Raw genomic sequence first — 13053 nt, 5'->3', positions numbered from 1 at the left:
TATATTCCTTTTACTGGGCCAGTATGACACAGTATTAGTCAGGTGGTGTAAAGGCCAACTTTGTTGTTTTTCAAATTGTTTTGGCTATGTTAGGTGCTTTGCATTTCCATATATATTTTAGGATTAACTTGACCAATTTATTGCTAGAGCTTTGACAGAGATTGGGTTGAATTTAGAGATCAATTTGAGGAGATTTGCCTTGATGATATTGAGTGTTCTAATTCACAAACATGGAATGTTTTTCCATTCTTATAGATGTTTTTAAATTTTTCAGCAATGTTTTAGTTTTCAGTGTACAAGTCTTATGTTTCTTTTGTTATGCTAATCTCTAAACATCTTATTCTTTTTGATAACAGAAATGGAATTGTTTTCATATCGAAGTTGTTTATTGCTATTATATAGAGATATACTTGACTTTTGTATATTTATCTTATTTCTTAAGACCTTAGAAAACTTATTTGTGGAGAGTGGCAAGATGGCAGAATAGGAAGGGAGCACACTGATAGTCCAGGGAGAGACAGTTTAATAAAAGTGGAGATACTGCAGGTTCAAAAGAGTAGGGGAGGAAACAGCAGAGGAAACTCTTCCAGAACTAGTGATTCACAGTGGACCTGCATGGAGAGCGTGGGAGCCCAAGTTCGGGAGACCAGAGGCAGACTCAACACACCAGCACTGGAACGCGAGGTGAGCCGAACCTTAATAGCCCGAGACACCAGCAGGCAAGCGGAAAGAGGAGACTAGAGGGAACGAGGCTTGAAACTCCGTGGGGAAAGGTTCACCAGGCTAACTAGAAGAGAGAGAGAGAGAGAGAGAGAGAGAGAGAGAAGTGACCAATACGGACACGAGTTTCTCTCTCTGCTCACCTCTCAAAGGCGAGCAAGACAAAGAGCAGGCGCTATTTTGGACATACGTCATAAGCAGGGCGACCTCAGGTCTGCACCGGCCCTGAGCCCAGCAGAAAAACCTGACTCTGGGGGGGTGAAATAACAGGAGATTCACGTGAGTGCTCTCCAGAGACGCTACAGTTCGGTAGCCTTGGCAACCCAGTGGGAGACTGCAGGAGAATTTGAGCCCACACTGAGGGCAGCACAGATTCCCTGTGTGGCCCTTGGGAAAGAGCTTCCAATCTCTGGCTCCTGTGGGTATATCATTCGCCTGCTAACTACCTCCAATTACGTTCAGCTGTGCGGAATTACTTCCCTTTTGAATTTAAAAAAAAAAAAAAAAAGAAAGAGACAAAGAGAGATTTACCACGCCTAACCTGGGAGTGTCACCTTTGGCACACCCTCAACCCTGAGGAACCAAACAGAGCTCTCAGGCCACACCCATCTCAAGCCCCTAAGGCTCCATCGAAAGCAGACAGTCCACTTAATCTAGAAAAGTATAAAAAGAAAAAACACCACAGAAGAAACCAAAGAATATATCCAATATGCCAAACAACAAACGCAAAAATCGAGGTAACAAGAACAAGGAAGACACTATGATGCCCCCAAATGAACAAGACACCCCAATTCAAGATTATGAAGATGATGAGATAGAAGAAATGCAAGAAGCGGATCTCAAAAAATTGATAAGAACATTAAGAAGTTCTCAAAAACAAATTCTTGAACTACAGAAATCCTTAGTGGACAAGATAGAAAATCTCTCTCGTGAAAATGAAATATTAAGGAGGAATCAAAATGAAATGAAACAACTAGTAGAACAAGAAACTGTGATAGTGACGAGAAATCATAATGAAATGAAGAATTCAATAGATCAAATGACAAACACATTAGAGAGCCTTAGAAACAGAATGGGTGAAGCAGAAGAGAGAATATCAGACTTAGAAGACAGAGCACAGGAAAGTATGCAGTCAAACCAAAGAAAAGAAGAGGAAATTAGAAATCTAAAAAATATTGTTGGGAATCTACAGGATACTATTAAAAAACCCAATATCCCTTTGTTTTATACTACATAAGACTTCTGTCACTCTGGACATCACTCTACTTGATCAAATAGGATAGCAAATGGTCACTTCCCCATCTCTCAATCAAGAATCAATTTCAAAATTGATCATTGTTACAAGGTGATTATTCAAATCTTTGAAAATAAGCACATATTTAAATAACCCATAGCTCTTAATAAAAATTCAGCTGTTTTTGAACAATTAGAATTTAACAGACATCAAGAGATCATAATAGATTATTTTAACACATTGCTTTAACAGAGAATCAGATTTTAATTCTATGTCACAGTGGGTGGGTGCTCTCTCTTTTGGTTTCTCTCACTCCACCTGCCTCTCAAAAAATAAACATTTAAAAATTGTGGAAACTTCAGAAAAAGTTATATTAATTTTACTTAAAGTTTAAATTTGGATTTTATGTAGATTTTAGCATGCTGATAATTTCATTCCAGTTGTTTCTTTCATAGTTAAGTAAATTCAGATTATCATCTTTACATGATGTGTTTGCTACCTCATCTTATTAGCATTGGTTGGATTACTTCAGAGTAGTGCTCCTGTAGTTCTTGCTATCTGTAATTAGTGATTCTTGCTTTGACATTTTTTTTTGAACCTGTCCCTTTGTTTTATACTACATCAGACTTCTGTCACTCTGGACATCACTCTACTTAATCAAATAGGATAGCAAATGGTCACTTCCCTATCTCTCAAGAATCAATTTCATACTGCTGGGGTTCATGTTTCAAACTTGAGGCAGACATAATATAGTGCCTCTCCTCTTTTTTTTTTTTTTTTGAAAGATTTATTTGAAAGGCAGAGTTATATATATAGAGAGAGACAGAGGGAAGGAAGGGAGGAGGGAAGAGAGAGAGAGAGAGAGAGAGAGAGAGAGAGAGAATGAATAAATATGAATATGAGTCTTCCATTTGCTGGTTCACTCCCCAGATGGCTGCAAAGGCTGGGGCTGGGCTGGGCTGAAGCCAGGAGTGAGGAGCTGCTTCTGGGTCTCCCATATTGGATGCCGGCTTTGCAGGTGCAGGTGGTGGGTTTACCTGCTATGCCACAATGTGGCCACCTCTCTTCTCATCTTAAGAGTAATCTAAAATGCAGTCCTTGCATCCCCACATGGACAAATTAGCGTGAAGTTCAGTCACTCAACTCCTTTCTCCTGCTGTCCAGAAATTCTCTGTTGTTTTGTATATTTAGTTAACCAGTGTTTCTCATGTTTGTGCTTGAAGACTGGACTCAGGTGCATACATGTTGAAGCTGGAGAATGCCACTGAGGCAGAGATTTGTTTCTTTGAAATGGGCTATCATTTGCCTAGACTAAAAAGTTGACTGTTGCAGCTTTCTTGAAGAAAATTTAAAGCAATCTGCTAGCTGGAATTGCTGATGGTGACAGAAAGTAGATGCGACTGAGCTAACACAGTCTTCTTTTCTGCTTCTACTAGTAATACTAGAGCTAACAGAGATTCTGGTCTAGGCTATTCTCAGACTTTGAGAAGAGAGAGTGTACTGCTCTCTAAATGTTACGCTTAGCCAAGAGAACTTTCAGGTGTATAGCTCTTTAGATGCACCTGGATCAAGGAAGAAATTTTTTTTTTTTTGGTAGCAAAATAAACTTACCTTTTAATTCCATTTCCAATGAACTTTTTCAAGTTTCTGTGTATATGTGTGTTATTATTTCTTACTGTCCCTTCAAATTGTTTTTTTATTGCCATAATTTAAACAATTAATCATTACTTAGTATTTGTACTTATTTATGGAGTTAGTGTGATATTTAAATACCTACATATGATGTGTAACAGTGAGGTCAGGGTAATTGGCATATCCATCACTTCAGACATTTATCATTTCTTTGTATTAGAAAGAGCCAAAATCCTCTCTACTAACTATTTTGAAATATTCCTTCAAATGATTTAAAATATCACCTTTACTTTGAAATTTTAAAATTAAACCAGATGAATTCCAATATGATCCCCTTCAATAATTCGGTGTATTTATGATTTCTATTTTTTTTAAGATTTATTTATTTGAAAGACAGAGTTACACAGTGAAAAGTGAGAGTGAGAGTGAGAGTGAGAGAGAGAGAGAGAGAGAGAGAGAGAGAGTTTTTCACTCTCCAAATGACCACAGTGACTGAGTGAATGGGGCTGGCTGGGTCAGGTTGAAGCCAGGAGCCTGGGATTCCATCCAATTCTCCCATGTGGGTGCATCTTCCCCTGCTTCTTGGGCCATCTTCCTCTGCTTTCCTAGGTGCGTTAATAGGGAGTTGTATCGGTACTGGAGCAGCTGGAACTCCAACTAGTGCTCATATGAGATACTGGCATTGCAAGAGGTGGCTTAACCCACTATGCCACACACTGGCTTCTGTAATTTCCTTTAAGAATACTTTCACTAGATAATTAAAAATCAATCTTAATGAAGAATGGGATGGGAGAGGGAGTAGGAGATGGGATGGTTTGCAGGTGGGAGGGTGGTTATGGGGGGGAGGAACCGCTATAATCCAAAAGTTGTGCCTTCGATATTTATATTTATTAAATAAAAGTTTTAAAAAAAGAATGCTTTCACTGTAGTAAAAATTTATCAGCTTAAATTTGATGGAGGAAATGCTGCCCAAGTTTATGAAGCATAATTTAGTGAAGGTATTTCTTTTATTTTTTACTTTTTTTTTGACAGGCAGCGTTAGACAGTGAGAGAGAGAGAGAGACAGAGAGAAAGGTCTTCCATTTCCGTTGGTTCACCCCCCAAATGGCCATTACGGCCGGCGTGCTGCGCCGATCCAAAGCTAGGAGCCAGGTGCTTCTTCCTGGTCTCCCATGCGGGTGCAGGGCCCAAGCACTTGGGTCATCCTCCATTGTCTTCCCGGGCCACAGCAGAGAGCTGGACTGGAAGAGGAGCAACTGGGACAGAATCCAGCGCCCCAACCAGGACTAGAACCCCAGGGTGCCGGCGCCGCAGGCAGAGGATTAGCCTAGTGAGCCGCAGCGCCGGCCAAAGATATTTCTTTTACATTTTTTAAATTTATATAAGGGAAACAAATTTCATATATTACTGTTTTTCTTCTTAAAATTTTTTATTTGTAAAAGGAGACCAAATTTCATGATTTCATATACACAGTTTTAAGAGCATAATTATGCTTCCCGCTACCCTCCCTCCTTCCCTCATTGCCACTCTGCCTCCTTCCTTTCTTATTTTTCTTTTAATTTTTACAATGATGTACTTTCAATTTCCTTTATAATAGCAAGCTAATCCTCCACTAAATAAAGAATTCAAAAAGTAGCAATAAAAATCATTGTAGGAGCCGGCGCTGTGGCTCAATAGGCTAATCCTCCACCTTGTGGCTCTGGCACACCGGGTTCTAGTCCCAGTCGGGGCTCCGGATTCTGTCCTGGTTGCTCCTCTTCTAGGCCAGCTCTCTGCTGTGGCCAGGGAGTGCAGTGGAGGATGGCCCAAGTGCTTGGGCCCTGCACCCCATGGGAGACCAGGAGAAGCACCTAGCTCCTGCCTTCGGATCAGCGCGGTGCGCCGGCTGCAGCACGCAGCCACGGCAGCCATTGGAGGGTGAACCAACGGCAAAAGGAAGACCTTTCTCTCTGTCTCTCTCTCTCACTGTCCACTCTGCCTGTCAAAAAAAAATCATTGTAGGAAAGTTATTTCTAAGTAATAATATTTACATTCACAGAAGATGAGCTAAATTAAATTTATCAACGATCATACCACATATGCAACAAAACTTTATCTCATTTTATAATTTGGGATTGAGAGTTTTCTGCTTCTCTTTCTGCCACTGAGAAATAAACTACTATGGAATTTTACCTTGGATAAATGGGGAAATATAAATTTTTTAGGTGAAGAGATTTATGTAGAGTAACGTAGAACAATATATTTTGATTTTAAACATTGATTTTCAGTATTATGTAGGATTCTGGTTATGCTTTTAGTTTAACATTTCTGAAGTGATTTATATTTTTGTTAACAGTGTTAGAACTAAAATTCATCTTGTTACTGGTATTTTCTTTTTTACTTATTAACTTGCTGCTTTGTTTTTAGTGTTGACTGATGTTATTAAAGCCATTGATAAAATTAAAGATGGACGTGTTGGTTATGCAGATCTAAATAACTGTCTTCAGAATTTTGGAGTTTACCTTTCTAAGCCAGAATTTGAGAAGATTGGGGAGTTGACTGAGATTGATGGTAAGTGACACATTTTGAGACAAACTGAAAGTTTGCTAATTTTTTTCCTCAGATTGATTTTATAAAATCTTGTGTATGGCCTTAGGAAATTTAGAATTTAAATAACCAACTCTAACATTTGGAGTATTATGAAGAATTATATATAATCAAGGAATGGTGTTTTCTAAAATGTTTAATGACTTCTGTAGTATTCTGGAGTAAAATGTCATTGTGAATCGTAGCTTGAGTGGAAGAGATCTTGCTTCTAATCCCTGATTTTCTATTTCTTCTGTGACCTTAGGAAAAACTGTATTATCAGTATTATTATTATTTTTTTGACAGGCAGAGTTAGACAGTGAAAGAGAGAGAGACAGAGAGAAAGGTCTTCCTTTTTCCATTGGTTCACCCCCCAAGTGGCCGCTGTGGCTGGTGCGTTGGGGCCAGCACACTGCGCTGATCCGAAGCCAGGAGCCAGGTGCTTCCACCTGGTTTCCCATGCGGGTGCAGGGCCCAAGGACTTGGGCCACAGCAGAGAGCTGGCCTGGAAGAGGAGCAACTGGGACAGAATCTGGCACCCTGACCTGGACTAGAACCCGGGTGCTGGCGCTGCAGGCGGAGGATTAGCCTAGTGAGCCACAGCGTCGACCCCGTGAATTATTTTTAATTTGAAAAATAAGACACCGGTACTTCACTGACATATCTTACTGAGTTGCTGCAAGACCAAGACAAGATAATATATATTAAAAGTTAAAATATTGAATACTTTGAAGGGACTAGAAGGATTTTATAAATTTTCTTAGTGTTCTTCAGTTTTTTTTTTTTTTTTTTTGACAGGCAGAGTGGACAGTGAGAGAGAGACAGAGAGAAAGGTCTTCCTTTTGCCGTTGGTTCACCCTCCAATGGCCGCCGCGGTAGCGCGCTGCGGCCGGCGCACCGCGCTGATCCGATGGCAGGAGCCAGGTGTTTATCCTGGTCTCCCATGGGGTGCAGGGCCCAAGGGCTTGGGCCATCCTCCACTGCACTCCCTGGCCACAGCAGAGAGCTGGCCTGGAAGAGGGGCAACCGGGACAGGATCGGTGCCCCGACCGGGACTAGAACCCGGTGTGCCGGCGCCGCTAGGCGGAGGATTAGCCTATTGAGCCGCGGCGCCGGCCTCTTCAGTTTTTTTTTTTTTAAGATTTATTCACTTGAAAACAAGAATGAAGAGAGAATGAGAGGGTGAGAGAGAGAGAGACAGAGGTCTTCCATCCTCTAGTTCACTCCCCAGATGGTTGCAATAACTAGTTCTGTGGGGCTGAAGCCAGGAGCCAGCAACTCGATCCTGGTCTTGCAAGTGGGTGGCAGGGGCTGAAGCACGTGGGCCATCTTCTGTTGCCTTTGCAGGTTAGCAGGAAGCTGTATCAGAAATAGAGCCAGGACTCGAACTGGCACTTCAGTATGGGATGCCAGCATCTCAAGTGGTGGCTTAACCTGCTGTGCCACAATGCCAGCCCCAGGGTTTATTTTTTGCCCATAAAATTGAATTATATTTTCTCTGTATACCCATGTATTTTTATTGGTTAATATTACCTGATTGATTATATTTTCCTGGTTATATAACTTATTTTACATAATTTGATATTAGTGATAATAATTTAATCCTTAAAGATACTGAAGAAAATGTTTTTTCCCTTTAGATACAAAAACAGTGAATTTTAAAGAATTTGTTGATACTATGTTGAACAACACAGACCGCTTCTCTGAAAAATTACGTATGTAAGAACATCATGTCATATGTTTTTGTGGATCAAACAAGTTGACAGGTTTTTAAAAAAGATTTATTTTATTTATTTGAAAAGCAGAGTGAAGAGAGAGAGAGGATGAGAGAGAAGAAATCTTCCGTTCTCTAGTTCATTCCCCAAATGGCTGCAGTAGCTAGTTCTGTGCCAGGCTGACGCCAGAATCCAGGTTCTTCTGGGTCTCCCACATGCAGGGGCCCCATGGGCCATCCTCTGCTACTTTGCCAGGTGCATTAGCAGGAAGTTGGAATGGAGCAGCCAGGACTTGAATTGACATTGCAGGCAGTAGCTTTACCCACTACACCACAATGTCAGCCCCAATTTGGCAGATTTTTAGAAGAGTATAAAATACTGAAAGAGCTAGTCATTGGACCAATCTTTAGGCAGCTGAATGCTTAGCTTCCTGCTACTATGTTTGTTATAATCTTCTCCATTATTGAATGCTAGTTCTAGAATAACTTCCCCATGCAAGTAAATTGAAAAGCTATCATAATCTTACTTTTCATTCTCACCCTTGTGATAGAAAGCTAGAACCCTGTTTGAGTATGCAATATTCATTTTTGGGGAAGGGTTAAAATGTCTTCTCACTTTGGGAAAGTGATGACATCTAGTGGCTGAGTACTAATATGCAGACTTTCTCGTGTCAACTGTTTTTTCAGTATTTGTTTCTGTCTTCCAATTTATTCAATAATATTTATGAGCCATTAATATGTATAGGCTTTATATTAGGCTTTATATATATATAACTGTGCTAACATGAAAAATATAGTCTTTTACATTAAGAAGCTTACCATAAAGAAATGTAGGGTCATATGTGTATATTTTTAATGGAATACAGTTAACACTTTAAAATTTGGACTAAAAGTAGCATTGTATTATTTTATTTTTAAATACTTGGTAGTAGTAGATTCTAAGTAACAGTTATTTTTACCTCATAATGTAAATCAATTTTGTCTCCTATTAGACTGCACAACAATAAAGATGAAGAAATTATTTGTATTGTCATTTCACTTCTCATAGGAATTTCAATTTCATGGATATTAAAATTTTATTAGAACAGTTTTATATTATTTTTAATCATATCTATGTTATATATTTTTCTGATTATTAATAATGCATATTTATATTTACATTTTCACCTTTTTTCATCAAACTGCTCAGGGCAAACCTCCTTTTCTGGTTCTATATATCTCATTGGTGCTTTCCACTCGTTTACTTCTCTACTTTCCCCTTATCCACGATTCTCCTCTTATTTTTGCTTTTAATCCTTATCCAGTTAAATCCTTTTTTTTAAAAAAAAAAAAGATTTTATTTATTTATTTGAGAGGTAGGGTTACAGAGAGTGAGAGGGAGAGACAGAGAGAAATGTCTTCCGTCTGTTGGTTCACTCTCCAAATGGCCACAATGGCTGGAGTTGTGCTGATCCAAAGCCAGGAGGAACCAGGTTCTTCTTCCCAGTCTCCCATGTGGGTGCAGGGGCCCACGGACTTGGGCCATCTTCTACTGTTTTCCCAGGCCACAGCAGAGAGCTGGATTGGAAGAGGAGTAGCCAGGACTAGAACCGGTGCCCATATGGGATGCAGGCACCGCAGGCAGAGGACTAACTTACTGCGCCACGGCACCGGCCCCCAGTTAAATTCTTGTTCTTTATATACCTATTTTGCTAAACTCTCTTGCTTCTTTGTGATTTTGTTCCACCCGTCTTGCTAAACTCTCAGCCCTAATTGAACCCTGCCTTCTTGTGGTTGACAGCATTACTGGAGAAAAATCACAAGGAGAAGATTGTTCTGTGAAAAATCACAGCTGAGTAGATTGTTCAGGATACCACCAGAGCATTTTGGTTATCAGTGTTCACTGTTTGCTAGCCTTCAGTGCTATCCAGGAATTATGATTTTTTTTTTACAGTTAGCTATTCTTCCACTTTTTGAAATAATTATTTAAAATTTCCATTCTCTCAAACTTCCAAGCCTATCCAAACCCTTACCTCTCTCATATTTAACAGGTAACTTTGATTTATATAGCAAACAGAAATCTACCTCAGTTTTGAGGACAGTAAGAAATTTTCCAGTATTTTCTTCTAAAAGTTTTAAGGATTTTCATCTTTTAGTCTTTATTTTACATGGAATTGTTTCTTATGTATCAAGAGAAATTGGGATCTAACTTATTTTTTTCCCATAATAATAATTAGCTGTGTCACTTTTATGTTAATTCCTATGGAACTTTATATTATTTTATGTTAGGTTAGGGTTTGGAATTTTTGTATTATGTAAATTGTTCAATTTGAAACCTCGCATCACATTCACACACGGTAGCTTTGAGATTTAGATTATCATTAGAGATGTTTTTCCCATGTCCAGACTTCAGGAAGGGAACATGCTTTCTTCTTGAATGTGCCTGGAAAGGAAGCCAAAGTATTTTAGTCATAATTTTTCAGACAGGAACACTTTCCAGAGTCCTGGGCTTATGAAAGCATCTCAATTACAACTTTAGACTTACATGCACCACATGACAGTAATGTTATATTAAACTTATATTATTGTTACTTGTACTTCAGTACTGATGGTTTACCAGTACTGTTCCATATACTTTTTATTTAACTCAATGATTTTTCATACTAACTCTATTATGTTTATTTTATAAATGAGAAAACCAAGGTACAGAGATCAGAAAAAAAGTAAATCCCTACATAGTGTCACACAGCTGGTAAGAGGTAGAGTTAGATTAAAGCTCAGATATATCTTGCTTTCTTAACTTCCACATCATACCATCTGACCACTGTGGCATCAGCTCAGGTATATACATATTTAACAATTCTTCTTCATTTCTGGCATTTGGTGACTTTCCTTTCTTTTGAGCTTAGCATCCAGTTGGTTAGGCCCATAACTTAAGAATCATCTTTGTCCTCTTTTTCCCCTCTTATTGCCCTAGCTCCACTGCTTCTACTCTCCTATCCAACTCATTCTCCTTCCAATCCATGATCAAATTCAATTTTATTGATATTTTAAAGTTTGGTATATAGTGTTTTTATTTGAGGTTGAAGGGGAATCGGGCTATTTTTAGTGTACTATACTACCAATTCTTTTTTTTTTTAAAGATTTATTTATTTATTTATTTGAAAGTCAGAGTTACATAAAGAGAGAGAGAGAGGTCTTCCATCAGATGGTTCACTCCCCAAATAGCTGCGACAGCCAGAGCTGTGCTGATCTGAAGCCAGGAGCCAGGAGCTTCTTCTGGGTCTCCCACGCAGGTGCAGAGGCCCAAGAACTTGGGCCATCTTGTACTGCTTTCCCAAGCCATAGCAGAGAGCTGGATCGGAAGTGGATCAGCCGGGTCTCAAACCAGCGCCCATGTGGGATGCTGGCGCTTCAGGCCAGGGCATTAACCTACTGTACCAAAGCTCCGACCCCACCAATTCTGTCTTTAAAAACAGGCATTCTGGCTGGTGCCACGGCTCACTAGGCTAATCTTCTGCCTGTGGCTCCGGTACCCCGAGTTCTAGTCCCAGTTGGGGTGCTGGTTCTGTTCCAGTTGCTCCTCTTCCAGTCCAGCTCTCTGCTGTGGCCCAGGAAGGCAATGGAGAATGGTCCAAGTGCCTGGGCTCTGCACCCGCATTGAAGACCAGGAGGAAGCACCTGGCTCCTGACTTGGGATTGGCGCTGCACGATGACCATAGCACGCTGGCCGTAGCGGCCATTTTGGGGGTGAACCATCGGAAGGAAGACCTTTCTGTCTGTCTCTCTCTCTCACTGTCTGTCTAACTCTGCCTGTCAAAAAAAAAATAAAGTAAAAAAAAATAAAAGCATGCATTCAGGTTTTGTCCTTACCACTCCATACTTGCTTTTCATAGAAACTGAAGTTTTATTCTACTAAATCCAATGATGAATTTTTCTTTGTCTTTCCATCTCAGGTAGTGTTCATTTTATTATTTTATTTAACAAAAATATTACTTATTCGAGAGGCAGATATACACACACAGAGAGGGAGAAAGGGAGACAGAGAGAGCCCTCATTTCTAGTTCATACCACAAATGCCTACAATGGCCAGGGCTGGATCAGGCTGAGCCGGGAACAGGGAACTTAATCCTGGACTCTCATGTAGGTGGTGGGGACCTTGAGCTGTCACTGCTGCCTCTCAGGGTACTCATTACTAGGAAGTTAGAATCAGGGCTGGAGCCAAGACAAAAACACATATACTCTGATATGGGATACAGGTGTCCAAGCACATCTTAACTGCTGGATAAAATCTTGCTTCTCTACCAGCTTTTAATATGTTTTGTTTAGGAAATTTCTCTTTTGTTTCTTGTTATACTATAATTTCTTAATTTCCTTCCCACTTTATAGTAATTCCATTTTTTTTTAATTAGACAGTGAGAGAGAGAGAGACAGAGAGAAAGGTCTTTCTTCCATTGGTTCACCCCCAAATGGCTGCCATGGCTGGAGCTATGCCGATCCGAAGCCAGGAGCCAGGAGCTTCTTCCAGGTCTCCCATGTGGGTGCAGGGGCCCAAGTACCTGGGCCATCCTCCACTGCCTTACTGGGCCACAGCAGAGAGCTGGACTGGAAGAGGAGCAACCGGGACTAGAACCCTGTGCCCATATGGGATGCCAGTGCTGCAGCTGGAGGATTAACCAAGTGAGCCACGGCGCCTGCAGTCATTCCATTTTGATCTTGTTTGCTGTCTTCTTTTCTGATTGATTTTTAAATATTAACATAATCCCATACATACTCTTTTCTGAGTCACATTTTCCTTTTTTTTTTTTTTTTTAGGATTTTATTGATTTATTTGAGAGGTAGAGTTACAGTCAGTGAGAGGGAGAGACAGAGAGAAAGGTCTTCCATCTGCTGGTTCACTCCCCAAATGTCTGCAATGGCAGGAGCTGGACCTATTCGAAGCCAGGATCCCATAGCTACTTCCAAGTCTCCCATGCGGGTGCAGGGGCCCAGGTGCTTGGGTCATTTCCTACTGCTTTTCCCAGACCATAGCAGAGAGCTGGATCAGAAGAGGAGCAGCTGGGACATGAGCCAGCAACAATATGGGATGGCTGTGCTGCAGGAGGAAGAGTAACCTACTGCTCCATTGTGCCAGCCCTCTGAGTCACATTTCCTAATGAAGGCTCTTCCAGAATGATCTTACTACCTTAATAACATAAAAGGCCCTCAA

General features: G+C 40.3%; 1 protein-coding gene across 1 annotated transcript in view; it reads left to right on the top strand.

The window, feature by feature from the left end:
- EFCAB13 (EF-hand calcium binding domain 13) overlaps positions 1–13053 on the top strand; it is a 129383-nt gene that overhangs the window by 76812 nt on the left and 39518 nt on the right. The window contains exons 13-14 of the mRNA XM_062175043.1: positions 5993–6136; positions 7792–7866. Coding sequence (XP_062031027.1) covers positions 5993–6136; positions 7792–7866 — 219 coding nt within the window. The remainder of the gene's footprint in view (positions 1–5992; positions 6137–7791; positions 7867–13053) is intronic.

The sequence above is a fragment of the Lepus europaeus genome, chromosome 18 (genome assembly GCF_033115175.1).
Source record: "Lepus europaeus isolate LE1 chromosome 18, mLepTim1.pri, whole genome shotgun sequence".
Classification (NCBI taxonomy): domain Eukaryota; kingdom Metazoa; phylum Chordata; class Mammalia; order Lagomorpha; family Leporidae; genus Lepus; species Lepus europaeus.
This window is presented reverse-complemented; position numbering and strand designations above follow the sequence as displayed.